Source organism: Falco cherrug, chromosome 1 (genome assembly GCF_023634085.1).
Source record: "Falco cherrug isolate bFalChe1 chromosome 1, bFalChe1.pri, whole genome shotgun sequence".
Lineage (NCBI taxonomy): Eukaryota > Metazoa > Chordata > Aves > Falconiformes > Falconidae > Falco > Falco cherrug.
In genome coordinates, this window is record NC_073697.1 from 88,782,829 (window position 1) to 88,806,296 (window position 23,468).

At 54.3% G+C, this 23,468-nt stretch overlaps 2 protein-coding genes across 2 annotated transcripts in view; both read left to right on the forward strand.

Annotated features, from left to right (window-relative positions):
* Positions 1-2,185, forward strand: part of CLTCL1 (clathrin heavy chain like 1) — a 35,383-nt gene extending 33,198 nt beyond the window's left edge. Inside the window, exon 32 of the mRNA XM_055704485.1 lies at positions 861-2,185. Within this exon, the coding sequence (XP_055560460.1) occupies positions 861-976 (116 nt within the window). The 3' untranslated portion in view covers positions 977-2,185. The remainder of the gene's footprint in view (positions 1-860) is intronic.
* Positions 2,186-8,869: 6,684 nt separating this feature from the next.
* Positions 8,870-23,417, forward strand: SLC25A1 (solute carrier family 25 member 1). The gene is made up of 9 exons (XM_055704499.1): positions 8,870-9,027; positions 19,470-19,577; positions 19,737-19,836; positions 20,071-20,209; positions 20,670-20,754; positions 20,914-21,018; positions 21,408-21,523; positions 21,857-21,930; positions 22,048-23,417. The coding sequence occupies exons 1-9, from the start codon at positions 8,937-8,939 to the stop codon at positions 22,160-22,162; spliced, it is 933 nt and encodes a 310-aa protein (XP_055560474.1). The 5' UTR covers positions 8,870-8,936; the 3' UTR covers positions 22,163-23,417.
* Positions 23,418-23,468: the final 51 nt, after the last annotated feature.

Consider the following 23,468-nt stretch of genomic DNA (forward strand, 5'->3'; position numbering starts at 1 on the left):
TGACATCTCACTCTTATAGTACTTCTGCTCTTCAGCTAAAGTATTGCTCCTCTTACATGGCTCAGAACTCTAGCTTAGGAATAGTCTTTCAGTATGGTGACAGGACATACCAAGGTGTACACAACCCCAGGAATAACTTAGAGAGCATGCAAATTCCTCCTGTTATTCCTGTCTAAGAGGAATGTGTCTGCTTTCTGCTTTTCCAAGTAGAAAGGCAGACTGGCTTTCTAGCTCACCCATTTTAAGACACATACAGCCAAAAAAACATGGCTGCCCTCAAGTATGCTGCTATTTTAGAAGCCCTTCTGAAGAGGCATTCTGCTAACAAGCACCTAGAGTGGCTGGTAAGGGAAGGATGTGACTGGTTCACTGTCTGATGTAAATGTTAACCTGAATTTAACATATGCATGAGGCATGTGTGGTCATAGTGATGAAGACAAGTCTGTCAAGGTATGCTCAGGCCTTTTGCAGCACTCGCCAGACTGTGAGACCTAACAGACCTAACTATGTGCTTGAATTGCTTTACTTTTCAGTTCTGACCATGCATGAGTTAAATAATATCAGTTTGTTTGGCCTTCAGTATGGTCTCTTCAAAACAAGCCATGTTTATAATGTCAAGATGAGTTGATGCTCATCTTTCTTCTGAGTCCTGCCTTGCTTTTGTAGTTTTCTGGTAGCAAGGGCAGACGGCCCAGGTGCCCACTCTGTGGTGCATGATGAGTAATAGTGTGACTTGCTAGTGTATGCTTGCACAGTGGCTGATTTTTAGCTAAAGCCTCATAATCCTGTCCCATGGTATGCTAGCATTAGGGAAGCTTGAGTTCTTAAACTAACTTTCTTTTTTTCTTATGCTTTTCTAGGCCAGCAGTTGATGTTAACAGCAGGCCCCAGTGCAGTACCTGCCCAGGCAAACTTCCCATATGGATACACAGCACCAGGATTCACCCAGCCGCCTGTTTATGGTTTCAATATGTAACTAGCTCTCTGACAGACCTTCACTGTCTCTGTTCTCTTCCTTCCCGTCCCTTTTTAACTTCTCCAAGAAGTGTACAATGGTCCTAAAGGCACAGATGACCTTCTGTTGGTTGAACACACTTGCTGCCTGGCTCAGTGAGGAGACTTCAACGGGATGCCTGTTACTGTTATTTATTGATTATTGTCCGGTTACATTTCAACTTCTGAAAGGCAGCTTTTGTTAATGACATTGTGAGACTCTTGTCTGAAGTTAAGGCACTATTTCACTAACTCATATAGCAATAACTGCTTGAGGCCAGGGGGAAGAGAGCATATTTTTTTCTTTTGCAGAGCCCATTGAAGGCAGCTGGGAAATTGCCTGGCGCAAAGTTGTTAAAGCTTTAGCTGAAGCTACTGAAGTAGCAGGGTTGTTAACAATTCAGTGAAGCATCTCGTTAATAATGAATTGTTGAAAGCTTGTGTACATCTGACTACCCCATTTTATTTGCAGTCTTATGTGCAAAAGAAAACAAGCTTTCTAATATTTGTGCTCTGAATGTTTAGAGAAATATTGGGAAAGTTTCCTTTTCTGGATGATAATGCTGTTGGGGTTCAATGCTGTTGGAGTCTGTTCTATATTTTCTGGAGTAGATCTGAGACTTGAAGAAAATAAATCTTCTCATGCCAGAGAGCAAACACTTCCCAGATCCTTTTGTTTAACAAGAAGAGAGCATGTTACTTATTGACGTTAAATGGTACTAAAGGAAACCTCAGCTATGTGTGGCAAGTGAACATAGGAGTGTGCATGGGCTGCCAAAGCACTAGAGATGCAAGAGCACAGTGTCAGGGTTAGGGAGTGGGGTCGCACTGCTAAAATACTGAGGCAGTAGGGAAGGGCCATAATCCTGACTTTTTATTTGCACCTTTAATTGATTCTGGCATTGGCTTCCTGCCACACCATGTTCTGACCCTGTCTGGTGGACAGTCAGCACCGCCTGAATTAACAGGGTGCCGTGACTCCATTCTGCTATGCTGCAGTAGCACCAACAGCGTGTCCATCACCCACCTCTTTGAGAATGCCAACAGGGATGTATTATTACTTTGTGCCACTTCAAATACATGTATCATTAACGTTTTATGTGCTTAGATAACAATGTATAATTTATGGTTATGAATCTTGTGCTAATCTTGAATATTATAAAAGTCCAACTATAAATGTAAAACTGCAGTATCCACTGTGTGGTTCTAGTCTTAATATCTTGGGGGTGGGGACTGGCTAGTAGTAATACAGTACCACTAATAGCATCAGGTTTCTTAATCTGACAACTAAGGATGCCAGGCAGGAAAAGGGAAGCTTGTGTCAAAGCACCTAACATGGATGTCTTAACAGTTAAGTTAAAAGGGAGTTGCTGTCTCTTCACTGGACACATAGGCATGCTTTGTCACATGTGGAGGTCATGCTGCAGGAGATGGTCACATGCTTACATGATTTCATTCATAGGACTGGAAAAGCTCAGTCCTGTGGTGAGGGAGGTGCTGCAGTTAGTGTCTTCTCCACAAAAATACATCAATATAGCAGCCGTACTGGTAAGCTATGCCTGTTCATACTGAATTCTACTTGAACAGGGCAAAACACCTTTAAATGACAACTAGTAGAGACTGTTAGGGTTGTGAAATCAGAAACAGCAGACTATGCTTTGGCAAAACCCTAACTAACATATTTTCTCTCTTGGTCACTGTGCTACAGCAGCAATGGCAAAGAGATGTGGTGTGCACCTGCCTGATAGAGGCCGGAGTGCTCTAAGTGTTTACTAACCACAGTTTTGTACTGATCAGCACCCAGCAGCTCACCTTGAAATACTGAGCAGCTAATGAGTTCAAGCAAATCTGCACTCTGTACAGACTTATTCCTAGCAGGAATCTGCCAGGTAGCATGCTATTTTCCAGACATGGTACTTCTGTTGTAAGCAGTTCCTTGTGGGTCAAAAGGAATTTGGATAAGTCAGCTGGAGCTAGAAACGAGCTCTAGGATTAGTATGACTCTAGAAGTTTCCTTCCTCTCAATTTAAAAACTTACTGTCACTTTATAGCAACAAGTACAAGCTGATGGTGAAATACAGTAAACTGCTAGGTTAAATATTAGAACAGCTCATGACCTGTAAAGAATTGAGCTAGCCTGGGGATCCTTAATAACTTCAGTCTAGAAATCTAATTACAGGAATGACTGAGTTCTCAAGGAAAGCAAAGATGCCAGCTCTGAATACTCTTGCTTTAGTTGCTCTCCTGGTATCTTAAGCTTTTGCTAACTGTAATGTCTTTTATAAACTTTGTGATCTTGCATTCTAAAATGTATCTAAAAACATATGCTCCCTACCATTACTGTGCAGCTGTACCTAAGGGGCAGAACACACTCTTGTGTACCAGAACACTTCACTGTTTCTTTAACAGTTAAAGTCAGTCTCTGCAGGAAATAACCTCTCTTTCAGTGGGTTAAGTGGAGGATTTAATGCAGCTTATGAAGTTGTAGTGGCCACCAAGTTTTTGACAACTTAGATAAAATTATTTTGCAGAAAGCCTCCTTCAACACCAGCTGCTCATGAATTCCCACAACTTGAGTGCGATCGGGCTAGTGCTGTCATATAGAATACTCACTTTGTGCAGAACATGCTGCAGAGTGCAGCATCTGAAGACTCAACTCTGGGTTTATGATACTGTTAGATAGGAATTTGCTTGAACCTACATACGGCTTTTACAGAGTCATTCTTTTCCTGTGAGGAACAAGAGTATGGATTTCCTTCTGTAATAGCTCTTGTCAGACCTTAGGTGGATTTTCCCCAATTTGGCAAGCTTTAGGCAACTGAAAATCTGGCATCTGAAATGACAAGTAATTAACAAGTGTTGCTGTCCAGCTGCTTTAATGTCTTGAGAGCTAGGTGGAAGCCAATCTCTCCACAAATGACTGCAAGGACATGTGCTTCTCTTGGCATAGAACTCTCACCAGCATTCCGCTGTGCGCTCTGTGCCTAGCGTTTTTGCTTCTTATGTTGTCCTTTGCTTCCTTGCGTCTTTAAAGGTTACTGGTTTCTTCCAGTACAAACACCAAGTGAAAGGGGAGGAAGAATATCTAACAAAGCTGCTAGAAGCAGAATTCTGGTGGATGCAGCTGCTGTCGGCTCTCTTCAGCCAGATGAGCCAGCCCCATAAACTCAGGAGGAAGGCATTGCTGGGGTAAGTTCTGTTTCTTACTGACTATATAATGTTGTGGTATTTTATATAACTCCTGTTTCCCTTCCCTCTCCCCACCCCCCACCCCTTTTTAGGGCTCTATAGTTAAAAGGTAGCATAGCAGAAGAAAATGCTCCTAAGTCATTTTGCTTCTTAAAAGACAAAAATTATAGGCAGATGAAGCCTATTCAAGTTTGTACAAATTATAGGAATGATATGGGAAAGACAGTAGTAACTGTAAGGTCCAAAACTTAATTTTGATTTAATAGCTGCTGCTTTTTTAGCAACTCCAGTGCTGAGAGCTGGCACTTAGTGTGACGTGGATCCCTTAGTAAGGCTGCATAAAACAAGGAACAACTTTTTTTTTTTTTTTTTTCCCCTGGCAAAACAAGCAACAGTTACTCAGAAGCATAAGAGATTTCTTCTGGTTTTTGAATTAAACCTCACAAACAAATCCTTTGTTGTCTGATGCCCACTTAACGAGCATGCATAACTCTTATACTTAGGCATACATGGTATACTTGGGCAAAGCTGACTGTTCAACTGCTGTATAGTTAATGTTTATGCTTCAGTGTGCGACATCTTAGTTGACGAGCTAGAACTTGGCCACAGAGTAATTCTCAGCGTGATTAAACCAGCATGACAGTGGATCCAAGTTGCACTGAAAAAAATTGAGGTGGAAATCTTGCAAATCTTGGAACAAGTAGCACTGTGTGTACCAGGTTACTATAACAAACGGTTTAGGAAGTGTGCATACTACCTTGTGACAAGGTGTATTTCTTGTCTGTAGAACTTCTTTCAGTCTTTCTAGGTCCTTCCTGTTGTAAATGGTTTGGTTTGTCACTTGGTTCTAAGCTGACTGTATTTCTTTTTTTGCTTTACAGAGTACCCCAAGACTGCTTCAATCTCCTTTGTTCCCACAAAGTAAAATTGGGGCATCTTGAATTTGTGATAGAATGTTGTGTGACATAAGGCTGGAGAGTGCTTAATGATACCAGAGTACTTTGTGACATTGGTGCATAATTAGTTTGTGGTTTTCCAAGTGAACTAACACTTGCTATAGCAACCTGCAGGTGCACCCCGTCATCCAGCTCAATGGATCTGGAGTCTTTTTATTCTGCTCCATCTACTTCAGCAACCATTCAGCCTTCAAAAAGTTTGTTGCTAGTACAGCTTTCCAGTTTTTCAATACTATGTGTTTTTCCTGGGCATCTTTCCAAAGGTAATGACAGATCCTGACTCATGTTCTACTAATAAAATGCTGCAAAACTTTTAGCATAGTTACGTGTTTCAGTCTAGATCTTTCAGGAAGGTAGCAAAATCCATCCATTTTCTTCCCAGCTAAAACAGACTGTAAAGTTGCCAGCTTTTAAGCTTAAGATGGGATGAATTTGAAATACAGTTAGTGAGGTCCTGTCTTGCTTTGTGTTGGAATTTAAAAAATCTGAGTCAAGTTCTGAGTTTGTCATGCATTCTCCTGTGTGGTTCAATGACTTGAGGTGTGGGTTTTTTTTGTTTTGGTTTGTTTTTTTGTTTGGTGGGGGTTTTTTGCCTACTGTGGTTTTAATCAAGATTTTTAAATCTCTTAATCTAAAAAATCTGGTTTTTTCCTTTTTTCCCTAGTGGTTATGAAAGGAAGAATTACAAACTCATCTGGTATGTTCTTTTCCACAGCAACGAGCTTTCCAATATTGTGCAGAGCACAAATTCCCAAAGTGCTGGTTATCCAGCTGGGAAGCCAGGAGTGTATTTGGGTGGGAAGAGGTGGTTGGTAAATCTTTTAATTGCTTTCCTTTTGGAAGATACTTTTTTTTTTTTTCCCCAGTTAGAGGGTGAGGGACATGGGGTTTGTCAACTGGAGTAGTTTCTTTCAGTAATATATCGTGCTGTGAGGGAATTGTGACAGTGGTCTGATAGCAGAATGATAACCTATGAATGCTGAATGCAGTACGTGGATTTCACTTGTCCTCTGGGATGAGTCAGGCCCACTCAGGTGTTAATGGTTACTTCTGTTGGGCTCTCGAGAGGCTCAGTCTTGGTAATCTCAGTGAATAATCTTGAGTATCAACAGAACTTTTTCTGCATGTGTGATCAAGTGGGAATCATGCAAGTTGTTTTGGAATAGCACCATCTTCCTTATAGTTACAGTAGCTCCTACTGTGCACACTTGAAAGCTAGGGAAACGTTGACTCAGATCTTCAATATGATCACTTCTCCTTGAAGCCCATCGTGCGTAGGATCTGTTATGCATAAAGGAATTGTTTGGTCTTATCAGGGAACCTGGGAGGAAGTGAGTTGTCTTATTTTACTGTAAGACCCCAAGTGATGGGGATTGATAATGCATGGAAAGGTTTGCAGTAGGTGATGAGTTGTAAGAATTCAGATAATGTAGCTGTTTATTCAGTGAAATGAAGAGGTTCTCTGCTTCAAGGGCATATGACATGAAGTTACCTGCCCTATATTGACCACTGAAGGTCTCTGAACCCATGGTGTGCTGCTGGGTGCATCAAGCTGTACCAATTAAATGAAAAAAAACCCCAAACAACTATCTGGCAGAGGGGCAAGGGTGGTCACTGTTTATGTGCTTCGTAGGATGCAGAAAGCTCTGCCTGCAATCGGTGTTTGTGTTTAAAAAAAAAAAAAATAACAAGAGTTGCTTTCATCTTCAATAGTTCTTTTTAATTCTGATTATTAGGGCCTGGAGGGGTGCCATGAGATACACAGGCTGCAGCAGCACCTGTTTTGTGATTCTCATGTATTTCTACTGCAGCAGAAACAAGCACCAGCCACCAGCAAGGGAAGTGGGTTTGGATTGTCAGAGGGTTGTTTCCGTGAAAACTCCTGAAGTGAGAGCAGTAAGGCAGAGGAGTTGATGTCCTGTCCATAACAGTAGTTGCTCTTTTATGCTTTGACCACCCATTTCCTAGGAGATGCTCTTGACAGTGCAAGTCCAGCCAAGTCTTTGCTTTCACCTAAGTCACAGGATTTAAAGCGCACCTTTTGCAGTCTCCAGCATTTCAGGGGTTGCTGATTATCTTACTTTGATGCTCTTCTTCAGGGTTTCTGCTGACAAGTAGTGTTAGCAGCTTCTTTGAGGTCAAGCTGAGATGGCCTGTGATTTGCATGTGATTATATAGGAATAATCCTTTCCCTGTTCAGCAAAGTATGCACTTCTGTGAATCCCATCGAGGCTGATGTGAATTAAGCATGTGGCATAGTATTTTCTTGGACAAGATGAGATTGTGCACAGGCCTTGCTGGCTTGATTCAGGAATCTCCAAGAGCCAGTGTTTGCTGTGAAGGTAATTATGGCCTCATGGCAGTGCATATACATGTCTATCGGCATACATGAACGTTATCATCATTTGATGGAAAAGTAGTGGGGAGTGGCAGAGATTAACCAGAAATCCAAATGCATTTCTGTTTGCCATCTTTGAAAGGATTTCTCTTATTTTTGCCATTCCAGTACTGCTACCTGGAACTGGAATAGCTGCTCTGCATCAGTGCCTGGGACTCTGAGTGTTTTTTCCTGCTGTGTTCCCTTTGCATGTTCATTTCCGCCTTACCTCCCCATGGACTTGCCTCTGCAACTGTCTTAATTCTGTTCTGAAACCATGTATAGTTCTGGCCTCACCTGGCAACGAGTTCTGCAAGGCATGTACGTATTCATTTGCTTTTAATCCTGGCAGAATAGAGGTGCTTCAGTTTCCCAGATGGTCCTTCCGCCGGCAGTTGAGCTGCCAAGCTACATAGCTGTGGTGCCGGCTTTCAGATGGGGCTGGCAGCTGGAATCCTGCTGCCTGAGCGTGGAGCCTTGTTAAGCAAAAATCATGTCACAAAGTGCACAGATAGCAAGTCTCGACAGGAGCATGCTCCGTGCGTGGCCAGCGGGCATTCCTTACACAAAAGGTTCCCTCTTTGGAAGAGGGTGGCTGCTCCAGGTGAAAGGGAGAACACAGCTCCGGCATCCAGCTCTGGTGTTCCCTGCTTTCTGTGCGATCCCAGAGGGAAAAGCAAACACTGTTGGTTTCTTTCCAGCGTTTCTGTAAATGCAGCTTTCAGATGTGAATTAGTGAAGGACAATGCAGTCTTCCTCTGTCTGCTGATAAAGCAAAACCAGGTAGTGCTGCTCTTTGCACGGCCTAATTACTTAGGAGCAACAGATAATAAACCCCCCTCTAAAATAACTGTGATCTGAACCAAGCCCGGGCAGTCTTTTAATTTTAATTGGAGGATCTTTTTGGTTTCTCTCCCGATGCCAGTGTCAGGCGTTCGCAGGCGACTGCTGCCCTGGCACTTCCCTCTCTCCCTTCCTCAGGGAGTGAGGGACGATGGAAGCCCAAGGGCAGGAGTGGGCAGGGGGGCATCGCAGGCTCGGAGCGGCGCAGCCTACCCGCCCCCGGCCCGGAGCGGCGGCCGCGCTGCTGTGCCGGTCTCGCCGGGTTGCGGGTGCTGCCCGCGGGGCGCCGGGCCGGGGCCGCTGTGCCGGGGGAAGGTGGTGCTGCCGCGTCCCGGGGGGCTCCCGGCCGGCCCCTGCGGCACTACGCCGCGCGTTTGCTCGCAGGTTCGGGGGCGCCGGCGAGCCCCGACCGCGCTGCAGCCGCCGCCGGTTCCCGCCGCCCCCCCCGGGTGCGCGCCCCGCCCCGCGGCGTGAGGATGTGACGCCGCCGGGGCCGCCCCTCCGCGGGCGCGGCCCTGAAATACGGCCCCGGCCGCCGCCGCCGCCGGGCAGCGCAGGAGCCGCGGCACAGCGCGGCCATGCCCGCCCCCGCCGCGCCCCGCCGCCTGGCCGCCGCCGCCCCCGCCGGCAAGGCCAAGCTCACTCACCCCGGCAAGGCCATCCTGGCAGGTAAGCGCCCCCCGCCCCGCTGCCAGCGCGAGTGGCCGTGCCGGGCGGGGGCTGCCGTGACGCGCCCCGGGCCCCGCAGGTGCCGCCTCCATCCCGCCGCTGCCGCCCAGCCCGCGGGCACCGCCCGTCCCGCCCGGGGCCGCTCCCGCCGGGCGCGCCCGGTAGCCCTGCGGCCAGCCCGGCCCCTCTCCCGCCGCCTCCCGGCAGCCCCGGGGAGGTGGCCCGCGGCGAGCCGTGCTGTCCCCCCGGCTCGGGGCTCTGCTGCCGGGCTGCCGCTGGCCCTGCAACCTGTGGCCGCGCCGGGGCAGGCGCGGTGCTGGGGCTGCGGAGCGGGGCAGGGCTCCGCGTCAGCGGCAGGGAGCTGAAGCGGCGGCAGCGGGGCCCCCTCGCTGCACCCCCCCACTGCACCCCCGGCGGGTTAAGGCAGAAAGCTGAGGGGGCAGCGCTCGGGTCCCTGCTCCAGCCACGTCTTGCACGCTGCTTTGGTACAGCTCCTTTTGCAGCTTCTCGGTGCCTCCTTTGTGTCTCTGCATCAGTCTCCGTGGATCAGGGTGTGTTTTCCCGTCCAGTTCTGACCATTTCCATGGGATCTGAATAGGCTCTGTGTGCTGCAGTAACTGCAGAGTTAACGCGCTTCCTTGTGCTGGTGGCTGGTGTGAGCTTGGTGCTGAATGGAGTCCAAGACAGTCGCAGGCTTGTTAAACTCCTTTGTAGCTGTTCATTAGCTCCCTGGTTTCTCCTGCTACTTGCAGGACGTTTCCCAGAGTGGAGGATAGTGTCTTCCCTTTGGAACAAGCCATCGGGGCCTCGGCGTGATTGGCCTGGTTTCGAGCTTTTGTGTTTTCCAATCAGTTCCCCCTCCTACGATTGTGCCTTTGTTCCTCAGTCTAACTCCCCGCTTCCCTCCGAGGGCAGAGCTCCAGCCTCCCGTAGCAGGGACCCAGGAGGAGTGAGGCTCTGCCCATCCCGGCTGGCACGAGGAGCTGAGCCGTCGCCGCTCCGGCTCTGCCCGCCAGTGCTGCCCCCACCCCAGTGCTCAGCCTCCCCTTGTGCAGATCCCAACTGCTGGGGGTGGCAGCGCTGTGGGAAATGGACGTGAGTGCTGGAGCTTGCCAAGGGTGACGAGGCCTCGCAGGGTCACATCGCCTGGAGGGTCTGTGCCGTCACCGGTGCTGCCCGGCCAAAGGGCTGGGGTGCGAGAAGGTGGCAGCCGCAGCCAAACAAGAAGGTGTCTTGTCCTTCAAACGAACCCTTCGGTGAGGCCAGGCTCCTCCAGAGCTCCTCAGGGCTCTCCAGACTTGTGCTGCCACCCCTTCAGAATGGGTTGTTAGTTTAGGCCTCCTCTTATCCTCTTTTATTTACAGGTCTTTTAAATGGGATTTAATCCAAACCTAGGATGGGAAAGGCAGACTGTTTGCTCCTCAGTCAGCCTGAGGATCATCAGCTGTGGGCAGCTTATCGGCATACTGTGACAGAGGCTGCAGCAGGCTTGCCCTGCTCGCCCCTGCCAGGAAAGTTGCTGTGGGTGTGCCTGGAAGCTGTTCAGGTGGAAAGAAAGGGACATGGTGCTTGTGGCCTCTGTCAGGTGTCAGGCTGGGCAACATAGCGTAAAGCTGCACATGCCCCCGCTTGGAGGAGCCCTTCTGGGTCTGCCTGAGGCTGCAGAGGTGGAAGAGGGACCCTATTAAGATGCTAGTCTTCTCCTCCAGCACAGCAAACCAGAGTAATTGGTTAATAGGCAGCCAAGCCTCTGTGGCATCTGATTGTATTAAAGAATCACATAAATGGGAGAAAGCTGCTGTTAACTCCCTGCATCCCAGTCTGCTGAGCCCTCCAGCCCCTTGCTGGGGGGATGCAGTGCCATTTGTGGCTGTCTCTGCTGACTTTAGGTGGTTTGCTGATGCTCTTAATGTTTCTCATCTGACATCTGTCTGCACAATAGGGGTGTGTGCTCCGAAGCTGAACTTCCTGGAGAGCTGGAGGTGTTAAAGATGGACTGTTCCTACTGTGCTGTGCTTAGTCAGCCTCATTTGTGCTGGTGGAGTTAAATAAGCAGCCGTCATCCCACCCTGGATGCGTATCAGCTCCCAGACCTTTGTGTAACTGAGATCCTCTGCCAGGGAGGCACAGCTCCGCTGCGCTGCCCAGACCTGAGCAGGCTGGCGCTGGCTCTTTTCTTAAGAGACAAGAGTGAAGCTCTGGCTGCCAAGAGCTCTTCTCCTTCAGTTGTTACAACAGACAAACAAGAAGTTAAAAATTAATTTACTAATGGGCTCTCATTTGTCCGAGCAGTTGTTGTGTGCCAAGGCAGCGCTTCACCTTGCTGTGACCACAGTTTGTGCTACTGCCGGTGCCGCGGCCATGTGCGGCCTGAGCACACAAAAGCAGCTTGGCCATCCTGGCCGGTTGGGTGAGTGTCACTGCCAGGACTTGGTCTTGGGGGTGCTCCGTGCAGACTGGGCTTCCAGAGGGCAGAGCTGAGTGGGTGCAGGTCACTGACACTGTTCAACCTGTGGAACCCCCTTTGCAAGGGGAAGAGCTTCCCAGGTTCTGAATTGATGGTACAAGTTGGTTTGGGGGACCTGGCACTGGATCACAAGTGACATGGCTGTAGAACATTAAGCTTTGATATAGTGTGCCTTGGCTTAAACTTGGTTAAAAGACTGGCAAACATGCAGGCTTTATGCTGAAGCAGATATTATCTGTCTTTCTAACTCATCTGCTGGCTGTTACCCGCTCTAAAGCGGGCATAATTTTCTTGTGAACTCATGAGCTGGGTTGAGGGCCAGCTCACATCTCTTCTGCTAGGCAATAACCTGTTAGCAGGCAGACCTGGGAGTCCGGCCATGCCTTCAGCCTCCCTACAGCCAGCTTAAGGGTTTCCAAACAAACCTTTTAGCCAGCCAGGCTCCTGTCCCTCCTGCCAGCCTCCTGCAGGGTTGGGTGCTGCCAGTCCGCTGTGCAGCTCCCAGCACGGGGCCATGCTGCAGTGGGCAAGCGGGGAGGCAGGAACACTGGCTACGGAGCTGGTGGAGGCAGTCACCCCTGTTTCCTCAGAGGGCTCCTTTCTGGGTTTTCGGGCACCATGGTGCTGTTAGGTCAGCTCGAGCCAGCCTGCGGTGGACTATTTAGAGTGCAACACAAATGGTCCTTGCCATTTTGCAGGCAGACCCCTGCATCTCTGCCCTCCTGAGAGCTTTGCTCCTGGTTAGCAGTGGCCATTTGATGAAAGGCTTTGCCTGCCCTGCCCAGAGTTAAGTACAGTCTTACTCTGTTTTTAGCCAGCTTTGAAGCTGGGGTCTGCTCCCTCCCACAGAGAAGCTCCCAGCTGCCTTGCTCTTTGCAGTGGTACCTCTGCTTGCCTGGGGGCTGGTGCACAGTTGCTATTCATGCCTACACCTAATCCAGCCTGGTCGGGGAAGCAGGACGCCTGGATGCTGTCCTACACAGTGCTTGATTTGGAAAAAGCTTGCAATGGCTGTGGCTGCTGCTCTGGTGTTTGCTGCAAACATTGAGTACCGCTGGGAAACAGCAGTGGCATGCACCGTGGTCCCGGGAGGATCACGGGCAGCAGGGAGAGGGACCCTGCAGGAAGAAGGAGAAGGGCCTGCAGGGTAGGGCATGAAGCACACCTTCAGCAGGGAGCCCGAGATCACACAAGAAACAAAGCAGTAATTAGAGCTTCAGTTTCCTCTTCTTTGTTGATGTCTTGATATGATCTTTCTTAGGAAATGCTGTGCCTACAGAGGAGAGCAGTCAGGGACTCCGTGTGAAACCTGAGACTTGCTTCTTGGAGAATAGGATCTCTTTCCCAAAAGTCCCAAGTCCAGCTGGACTTCAGGGCCATTGCCCTCTAGGGAGGGTGGGAAGGAGGCTGTGCTGCCGGGAATGGCTGTGGTCCAGCATGCTCCTAGGCTTTTAGATAGATGTCTGGTGCTCAGCAGGGTGGAGAATGTTTCTTTCTCGATGCTGAGCTGGGGGAGCAGGGTGGTGGGCTGAACATGGCAGGGGGAGGATTGGGGAGCATGGAGGGAACCAGTCTTGCCAGCTCCGCTGGCCCTTGGTGCATCCCGCCTGGCTGTGGATTCCCCTGGGGTTGTCTCCCTGCTATTTGGGGAGTGGGGCAAAAGAAGCATGTGCCTGTGAGCCCTCACGGACCGTAGCTGCTGTCGAAACCTAAAGCAGCCCCAAAGCTTGAAACCTAAAGCAGCCCCAGCCTGTCAGCCCCAGGACTAGGAAACCACATTGGAGTGCCCACCTTCAGTCTGAATGAATTCTGTGTGCACTGGGGTCTGCCCTGGGCTTGGAAATTTGAGTTTCTAAGCTTTTCACATGCCTGATGCTCTGCTTGTCATTCTGCAGGTGACCATTTTCTCTGGGTTGACATAAATGATCAGAAGGAGCCATCCATCTTCCTGGAGGCGATGAGTACTGCGAGCTGACAGCTCAGGGATGTTGCGGCGTCTCTCGGCTCTGATGACCTTGTGCGGTGCATGCCAATGCAGCCTCTGTGCTCCTGCCTGAGCTGTGGTGACCCTGTGCTTGTGCTCTGAGGTCTCATGTCACCTCCTGACAGCAGGGGTTGATTTTTTGCTATCTCTTTCATGCTCTAGTGACCGCTACAGCGGTCAGTCCCCTGTGCCGGTGGCCATGGGACCAGAGCCTGTCCCCAGGAAGTGGCTTCTCAGTCCCACCCAACGGTGGCTCCTTCATCCAGCTACAGGGTTGTGCTGGGGGAGTTGTCCAACAGCCCTGGGCTCTGACATCAGCTCCCTGTTGCCTGTCTTTAGAAAGATTTTTGGACGCTTAAAAAGTAAGTGTCTGAAGCAGTGTGGTGGGTTGGTTGGGAGCCAGCTCACAGTGATGGAGCTGGGGCCTCAGGGTGTGCAGGATGGCAGGGAGAAGGTGAGTTGAACCAGGATGGAGGACTGGCCAGTCCCCAAAGGTGGAGTCAGCACCAAAGGCAGATGGTGCTGTGACTGCGAGCAAAGGGGAATGGTTTCTACCATCATACTCACAGCCAAGAAGTTTAAAATACAGTAATGATTTATTGGAATATTGGCCCATTGAGAAGTAAATGTAAAGAAGCAATGAATGAGCAGGTTGTGAAAGGATGGCCTGTTGAAACTGGACAGTTCCAGTAACGTTAGGGACAAATTACTCCATCCCATCCACAGCATTATCTGCAGCGCTGTTTGCACAGGGCTGTTTACCCACCCTACGGAGGCACATTTCATGTTTGTCGTTCTGTGTATCCCTGCCGGGGGGATCAGACTTTCACCAGCCTGGCCACAGCACCCTCCCATGATGAAAGCAGCCACGTGTGTGTTTACCGATAGACATGCTGAACCCCCATGCCCCCCACTGGCCTTGCCCTTACTAGATAGGAGACGGGGGCCCTAGCCCCAGCGCAGGGGATGGACACCCTCTGGGATGGGCTGACCTTTCGCAGGACATGTCTCTTCCCTTCAAACCAAAATGCGGGTGATCTTCTGGCAGTCTGGTTTGGGGCAGGCAGCCCTTCCCTATCTCAGCACCGTATGAGACGTTTCCCCGTGGAGGAGCCCGCATGATGGTTTTCCCCAAGGACAGGGCTGTGCATGGCAGGAGGTGCCCAGGACCACCGCGCTAGCCCTGCTGAAGGCCAGCGCTCCCCAAGAGCACCAGCCCCAGCAGAGCACCTGCCTGTGCCTGAGCCAGGCTCTCCCTGGAGCCCGCAGCCCGTTTCACAAGAGCCGTGGTGGGATGGTGCGGGGAGGGTGGAGCCCGTTAAACCCGTTTCACCACTGCAGGCAGGGCAGGATTTCTCCACTGCTGCCTTTAGCTGGGTGATGTTAATGGATGGCTCAAGAGCAGCATGGATGGCTGCCAAGAGAGAGTCGATCCCTTGGCGGCAGAGGGGTCTGTGCTGTTGATGGGGCAGCACCTGGGCTGCAGAGAGCTGTCATGAGCTGGTGGTGGGTGTTTCTGCCTCCATGATTTGTAGCACCCTGCTGGTCTTCAAACAGCTTTTTGGTTTTTTTTTTATTTCTCCAGCTCTGAAAGCTATCTTGGCTAATGGGGAAGGGCACCAAGTCTCCTGTGAGGGTAGGAACTGTAAGCACAGCATCCTGGAGGCAGGCAGGATTGCCTGCGGTGGCCTCAGTGTGTGGTCCCTGGCATGGGTCTGGGCTGCTCGGCTGACCCTGTACACCTGCACCTTCTGCAAGTGGCTCGGGTGCCCCCTGAACAGGGTGGAGCGCAGGGCTCAGCTTTAGCTGATGCTCTGGAGAGGAGTGGGAAGCCTGTTTGTGCCTTCCTGCTGTGCAGCCGGCAGGAGGGACAAGCTTCAGGCATGAGTCCTGTGAGAGCTCTGCTGCTTTGCTTCCAGGCCCTTAGGAATTATTTTCCCTGGCCTGAAAGCATCCTGTCAAATCTGAAGTTAAAAGGAGCTTTTTGTATGGAAATCAGGTGCTTGTGTATCTGCATGTGAAATTACCCTTAAAATGGAGAGGCTGAAATTGCTCTCCAGGTGCTCACTTCTCATCAGAGCTGCGCGGAGACCTGCTGCTCTGCCTGCAGGAGCAGGATGCTCATGCAGGTGTAGTCACTCGAAGGAGTGGCAGAGGGCCAGTGCTGCCTCCTGCCCCTCTGTGGCTCCCAAACAGGGCAGTGGGTGCTCACTCGGGCACTTGCCTCCAGCCAGGGCTTTGCAGGGGGTGACAGTGCCAGCCCCGGCTGTGCAGCCTTAGGTTGTGTCAGCCCCTGGGGGTCTGCTCATCTTCCCCATCGTGGCTGCATCCCCCCGCCCTCAGCACTGTCCTGGACACTGGAGCTGGGGGTTTTTGGACAGGCTGGCCAGGGGGTGGCTGGTGGGGTCCCTGGAAGCTGCTTGTTGATGGGGTTTGAGGTCATTAGCTGAGCCTGCGTGCACTGATGCCGTCATGTGCTGCGCAATCATCACAGGGCAGCACCTTCCCACTGTCCCTAAAATCCTCCTCTGCTTCCCCCAGCTCTCCCCAGTGGTGCCCACGGGCTGTGGCCGTGTCCTTAAGTAGTGCTGCTGGCTCCTCCGCAAAGGAGAGCTAAAGCTTTTCTGGGAAAACCACACCAAGTGGCTGACAAACAGGTACTTTTCCCTTCTCTGCTGTCCCTGCTGGGCCTGTGGGTCAGGTTTGCTGGCTGTTGCCTGCAGCGAGCCGTTCCCAGGGCCAGGAGCAGGATCCTCACCACCACAGGCACCTCTGGGGCCAGGCAGAGCGACCTTCCCTGAAGGATGTTCTCTCTGCTCTGGCTCTGCTACATCCAGCTAATAGCTGAGAGCCTTGGCTCAGCGTCCACGCCACCCCGCTTGCTCTTTCACCTCCTGAGCGCTCGCTGCCGGCTGTTCCTGCTGACTCCGTGGTGTTGCAAGAGCTGAAGCTGCTGGTTAAAGTCCGGGTAAACAGGTTGCAGAGCGCTCAGCAGCCCTGGCGAGGGAGGGGAGTTGAAAGAAGCTGCTGCTCGTGGGCAGTGGGGTGATGTATTTGCATAGAATAAATTTTCTGCTGGAATATAATAGTGTGAGAGGACACACAGCAGCAGAGCAGGGCCTGTGATGGGTCTGGCTTCCAGGGAGGGAAGGGGCTGCAGGGCAGGTGGTTTGTGCTGCCCTGTCTCTCTGCAGGGTAGAACAGGATAAAATTGCCCCAGGTCACAGATTGTGTCTGAAGTCCCTGCTCTGTATGCCTTCCCGTGGGACTTGGGGCCAGAGGAACACAGGGGGGTAGGAAGGGGACCTGGCAGCACAAAGCAGCTGCTTTCGGTGGCTCTGGCGTGGGGACACTTTTTGCATCCAGCTCCCCAGTTTGCTGTGGGGAGCCAGTGTGGGCACCTGGTTCCTCCGTCCTTGGCTCGGGTGGCCCCAGTGCCCCAGATGCTGCTGGATCACAGGGACAGCATGCTGTCCCTTTGCAAGGGCACTTCACAGGCTCTTGTGGATGTGGCTTTGCCTGTGGGATGCCAGGCAGAGCCTCTCTGCCTCACCTGTGGGGAGGAATGCTCTTAATCCTGGTGGCTGCTGAGGCTGTGGACGGGTTGCAGGAGGTACAGCATCCCTCCCTGTGCCGTTTGGCGTAGCTGCTGTGAGCTGAGGTGCTGGTTGCCCCTGGACTGGGGCTTGTCCTGGGTGTTTCCCTGCTGTCTGGCTTCCAGAGGTGCCAGGGTGGCAGCTGTTGCTACAGGGACAGAGGGGGAACAAACATTTACAGCCCTTAGAATGTCCAGCACTTCAGGTCTGCGGTGTAGGAGGGAGGGAGGTGGCCTTGGCCACAGCTGCAGCATTCCTGTGGCCGTGGTGGCAGCGAGGCTGGTGGCACAGTGGCATGTAGCAGCACAGAGATGTGCCAGCTGCTGCTCAGCTTTTCAGGGACTATGACACCCAGCTGGAGGATGCTGCTCCTCCTCACACTGCTCGCTGGGCACCCACCTGCTGTTCCTGCAGGAGCTACTTGGCAAGTCCCTGTGCCATGGGACCGGCAGCGTCTGCCACCTCTGATGGACCTGCCAAGGATGGGAGAGGGGTGAGGGGGCAGCGGGAGAGCTCTGGGGACCCTGGGGATGGTGGCTGCCCTGTGGTGCCTCTGGGAGAGAGCCAGCGGCTGGCCACAGCGACACGAGCTGGCCTCGCTGTGGCTGCCACAGCATCCTCCCACGCCACCACAGCTCGGGGTCCTGCAGAGGCGTGGAGGCCAGCAGCAGTCGCCTGTCGCCTCCCAGGAGGAGCCTGCCTGGCCTGGGCTGAGCAGCTCCGGCCCCTCCTGGGAACACAGGAAAACAAGAGGCCTCTGTCTGCAGTGGCAGAGCCAGGCTGGCCTTGCGCCCTGTCCCCAGCGCCCCACGGGGCCGGGATGCTGCCAGGCTGGGCTGGCGGGTCCTGCCCTGGCCATGACAGGCTGGCACTCGGTGCCATGGTGTCCCCATCCCTGCCATGCCCATGGGAGCGGGGGGCTGCTCCTTGCCCAAGGGGCTGGGCTTTCCCCTTGTGCCAGCTGTGCTGAGTGCTGGCGCAGCTCCTTGGCTACACTAGGAGGCTGTTTTAAGGTGGGTGCTGCCCAGCTGCTGGAGGGAGCGCAGCGAGGCTGCTTTCCTCCAGAAGGACGAAGGATGGGCCTGGGAGAAGGCGGCAGTGCCCCAGGGGATGCCAGCCTGCGCGCTGGGACATCCCTGTGCTGGCTGAGCCTGGCAGCAGCACTGCGGGAGGGAGCCGGAGGCAGCACCACAGAGGTTAAGAGTCTCTCTTGTAAATTTGAGGGCAGTACAGAAGAAATAAGAGGACATGAGAAACTCTCTTGGTCCAAGGAGCTGGAGCTGCCTGCTGCTGTCCCAGGGAGCAGCTGTGGTGTCCCCTATCAGCGTCCCCTCGCAGGGTACTTTGGAGGGTGCTGATAAGTAGAGCTGTGCTTGGCTGCAGAGCAGGATAGCCCAACGCTGCACCCAGCCCCGGTGCTGGCCCTTCTCGCCCTGCCACTGTTTTTCCCTCTAGGCCACCAGCATGTCCCTGGGCCGTGGCAGGGCTGTGCCGGGGGTGGCTGTGCCCGCAGCTGCAGCTCTGCTGAGTCACACTGAGGATGTGGCCAGGCTGGAGGGGCCGGTGGAAGCAGTGTGGTGGGCTGGGAACCGGCAGCGACCAGACCCCACACCATGCTCTATCCTGTGGGCTGGGGGCCCACTCACCCTCCCTGGGCAAGGAGCCGGGAGGCCCTCGGCGGGGCTGCTCTCGTGGGTGCGAAGCCCCAGCAGCATCATCCCAGAGCTCCCCAGCATCGCATAGTGCAGCGCTAGCTGCCGCCGCTTCAAGTGTACTAAGAGGAGCCCAACCACTGAGAGCCGGCATCACCCGCTGCCAGATTGCTGGCGCATCCCTGGGCCGTGGCAGGAAAGGCTTCAGCCGATGTAATCAGCACCCGGCAGCTGCCCCTGCATGAGCCCAGGGTGGCTGGGCAGCCTTGATGATAATTGTGCTTCCACGCTGGCATGGCCACGTCTGCAAATGGGCTCCTGCCGGCACTGGGGCAGCGATGCTGGGCCTCCTGCAGGGCTGCTGGGCTCTGTTGGGTTTATAAATCCCTGTGCTGGCTGCTTGCTGCGGGGGTATGGGGCTCCAGAGGGGAGAGGAGCCTTTGAGAGGGAAACGATACTGAATCGGCAGCCGCGGGTGTGGTGTTTTGCCCAGTTTCCCCCTTTGGCTGATCCCTCGCCAGCTTTTGCTGTGGCCGGGTGGTGATGCCTGTGCAGGGTGTCAGGCTGGCGCAGGGCCATGTGAAGTCCCCAGGGGTTTGGCAAAGACAGGGACACCACGTCCCAGCCCAGACCTGACTGCCAGAGGTCTGGGGCTCAGCCGTTGCGGAGCCGGCAGCAGCCATGTGGCACTGGATGGGCACAGTGCCACTCCCATCCCCAGCGTCCCCTCCTCTCCCGTCTAGGTGGCCTGGCCGGAGGGATAGAGATCTGCATCACATTCCCCACTGAGTACGTGAAGACGCAGCTGCAGCTGGACGAGAAGGCAAACCCTCCCCGCTACAAGGGCATCGGTGAGTGTGCACCCAGCGCCCTGCCCAGCCCACCGGCTGTATTCAGAGGCTTCTGGGAAGCCTGGTTGGGGCTGAGGGGGGTTTGGTGGGGGGCACTGGGGGTGGCACAGTGGCCCTCGGTGTGGCGGGTGACGGCGGTGCCGCTGTGCTCTGCCACAGGGGACTGCGTGAAGCAGACTGTCCGTGACCATGGCATCCGGGGGCTGTACCGGGGGCTCAGCTCGCTGGTGTACGGTTCCATCCCCAAGGCCGCCGTCAGGTAGGTGTCCTGCTTGGCCTGGGGTGAGCTGGGGGGGACCCTGGGCAGTGGCAGACACAGGGGTGGGTTTGCCCTTGGTGTCCCCAGCGGCACTTTGCTGAAGCCAGGTGCTTTCCCAGGTGGGGAGGATCCTCTTGCAGGGTGCGTGGCTGCTCCCAGAGACAGACCCAGAGCAGGGGAGTGCAGCCCCCGGCCCGGGTGCCTGGGGGCTCTGGCATGGTGGCTCCTTTGCAGGTTTGGGATGTTCGAGTTCCTCAGCAACCAGATGAGAGACGAGCAAGGGCGACTGGACAGCACGCGGGGTCTCATCTGTGGGCTGGGCGCTGGTGTGGCCGAGGCTGTGGTGGTGGTCTGCCCCATGGAGACCGTAAAGGTAGGTGGGAGGCAGCCACCAGCATCTCCCTGAGCCGGGGCAGGAAGGGAAGGGGCAGGACCCAAGGGTGCCTGGCTTTTGGGGACCTGGGGGCTGTGGGGGTTTGCTTGGACTGGTTTCGTAGAGGAAGAGCTGATGTTGGAAAGCCCTGTGGAGAGGTTAGGTCTGGCGGCCACGGCCCCTTCCCTGCTCCGGGGAGGAGCCCCCCACCTAGGAGCCATACCGTCACCCATTTTAGTACTGTAAAGCCCATGCGGTTGCTGGCAGAGGTGGTTTCCCAGGTTTTCCTCTGCAAAATGCACTGCTGGCCATGGGCACAGGCTTCCCCTGTGGACTCGCCTGGCCACATGGGTCATCTCTGACCTTGGGACCATCCCTGGAGTGAGGCGCGAGTTGGCTGGCAGCCTTTGGGGCCATCGCATCTCCCCTCGCCCAGGCCAAGCGCGTTGTCTCCCCGCAGGTGAAGTTTATCCATGATCAGTGCTCCCCTAAGCCCAAATACCGCGGCTTCTTCCATGGCGTCCGGGAGATCGTTCGGGAACAGGGTGAGTCCCAGGGATGTGGCACCCTGATCCCTGGGTACTCCCACGCTGCGGGACAGGGCGGGAGGTGGGGGATGGGGACAGGCTGGGATCAGCAGCCTGAGGGGGGGGTTCTCAGCCCGCGTGGAGGTGGTGCTCCCCTCCAACACCTTCTTGCTGCAGGATTGAAGGGGACCTACCAGGGCTTAACCGCAACTGTCCTCAAGCAAGGATCGAACCAGGCCATTCGCTTCTTCGTCATGACATCCCTCAAGAACTGGTACAAAGGTACAGTGGCCCCGTCCCCCCAGCTGGCTGCCTCGGCCCATCCTTGGGAGCTGGGTTTGGGCTTTCCACCAGCACTGCTTCTCGTGGCTCAGCCCCTCGTGATGGATGAAGATGAAAGCCAGAGCAGGGGGGTCCCAGCTTGTGGGGCTGAAGGGTCCTGGTTCTGGATCATCACCTTCACTCCCATCCTGCATCCCTCAGCACTGGGTGGGCTTTGTGGGGCTGATGCTGCTGGATGGTCCCCTCCAAATGCCCCCCTCCCCAGTGCAGCACTGCACCAGCCCTGACCACCAGCAGCCAGACCTGGGACCTCCCCTGCAGGCTCTCTCGGGGATGTGGTGCCGCATCCCCATGCCACCACTCTGCCCTCAACCTCTCCTCCTTCACAGGGGATGATCCCAACAAGGTCATCAACCCCTTTGTCACAGGGGTGTTTGGAGCTCTAGCCGGAGCTGCGAGTGTCTTTGGCAACACCCCCTTGGATGTGGTGAAGACCAGGATGCAGGTATGGCACTGGGGCATGGTGTGGGACCACTCTGCCTGCGCGGGCTGGGGTCACCCACAGCTGGAAGTTGTTTTGTGCAGCCCCCAGGGCAGGTGCCTGATGCTGGCGAGGTTTGGGAGACGGCTGGGAATGCTGCCCCCTCACAGCTAGCCCGTGGGGGTGCTGGGAGCTGTTTGCACAGAGGTGGGGACATCCCTGCCGGGTTTGGTGGCTGGCAGCAGTGAAGGGGGATCAGTTCCTCTTGGCACTCCCCCAGCTCTCTGCCTCCCCTACAAAATCCCCCTGGATGCTCCCCTGGCTCTGGCCTCTGACCTGGCTTTTCTCACCCGGCAGGGGCTGGAAGCACACAAGTACAAGAGCACCTGGGACTGCGCTTACCAGATCATGAAACACGAAGGACCCCTGGCGTAAGCCCTGCGGTGGGGGCGGGCGAGGGGTAGCACGAGGGGCAGCACTGGGGGAGGATGCGCAGGGAGGGGGCTGTGAGGGCAGCCAGCCCCATGGCCCCCCTCTATCGTTGGCAGGTTTTACAAGGGCACAGTGCCTCGCCTGGGCCGCGTCTGCCTCGATGTGGCCATCGTCTTCGTCATCTATGATGAGGTGGTCAAGTTCCTCAACAAGGTGTGGAAAACGGACTGAGGGGGCCGGGCCGGGGTGGCCCCCACCTCCCTCGCCCTGCGGGGCTGCAGCTGGAGAGCCATGACCAAGCCCGCAGCTGCCTGCTGGCGCTGCCGGGGGCCAAGTCTGCCCACGGTGTGTGTCCCCCACCCCAAACCCAGCCACCTCTGTGTTTAGGAACAGGCTCTGAAGCAGGTTAAATTATTAGTTCTGCGCTAAAAGGAGCAGAGAGGGAGCAGCATCCCAGCATCCGGTCCCCCAGCATCCCAGTTATGCCCACCCTAGTCCCCTGGTGACACCTTCCCCTGGTCTCATCACCTGTGAGCACTGGTTAGTTAGGGTGAGGTGTCCCCTGGGATGGTGGCCTTGTGTCCCCAGGGCCCCTGGCGGCCAGGAGCTGCCTGCTGCTTGGGGGCCAGCTCTTTCTGGGGGTGCTGAGATCCTCCTGGGGGCTCTGTGGGTGCAGTGGCCAAGCTGTGCACCAGGCATTGCAGCTGGCGGGGGGCTCCTGGGGCTGACATTGCTGGCTGGGAGCGATGCGCCTGGTCTCACAGCAACTTGGGGGGGGGGGCACCAGCCCCACGAGCTGGTGTGGCCCCAGGCTCCGTCCTCCCTGCCAGCACCAAGACTCCCCTGGGGTGCAGCACCCTGGCCCCCCGGGTCCCACTCAGCCCTATGCTGCTGAGCAGGTGCTGCCCAGACTTGCACATCCAGCCAGGCCTTTTGTCCTCCTTCACCATGGGGCCAGGATTGGGGTGAGCCGGGTGCTCCCACCTCTTGCCATTTACAGTTGAGACGTGTACGTGAGCTGGGATGAGGAGGCACAGCCCCATGCCGCAGACTTGGCCCCTCCGCTGGGGGTGCAAACCCCTTCTTCTGCCACATTCCCCCCCATCTGCCTTCCCGCCACCTCTCCGCTCCCCATAGGTAACCCCATAGTTCTTGGAGCTTCATGCTGACCCACTAACAGCCATGGTGGCCGTGGGGCAGGAGCCCTGCCCTGCCCTGTGCTGGGCTTGGCCCCATGGGATTTGTGCCAATCTTCTCCCAAAGGAGCCGGGAGGTGCGGGAGCCAGGGCTCAGCCTGTCCCTCCTCCTGGCACTAGTGGTGAATGCAGCCTTAACAGGGGGGCGAAGGAGGAGAAGGGAAGCCCGGGTGCGGTTTACCTGCGGCTTTCTGCTCTGAAGCCAGTGAGGGTTGTGTTGATTTTTTTTTTTTATTATTATTATTATTCTGTTTTACATTTGCAATTTGAATAAAATCAGTCTGGCTTTAGCAGGTGCGTTGGTGTCCGGGCTGTGCTGAGCGAGCAGCGAGTGGCTCCTG

Coding starts and splice junctions, on each gene's coding strand:
- SLC25A1 (XM_055704499.1), top strand. CDS start 8,937: ATGCCCGCCCCCGCCGCGCCCCGCCGCCTGGCCGCCGCCGCCCCCGCC. Junction 9,028..19,469: donor CGGCAAGGCCATCCTGGCAG/GTAAGCGCCCCC, acceptor TCTCCCGTCTAG/GTGGCCTGGCCGGAGGGATA. Junction 21,524..21,856: donor TGGTGAAGACCAGGATGCAG/GTATGGCACTGG, acceptor CTCACCCGGCAG/GGGCTGGAAGCACACAAGTA.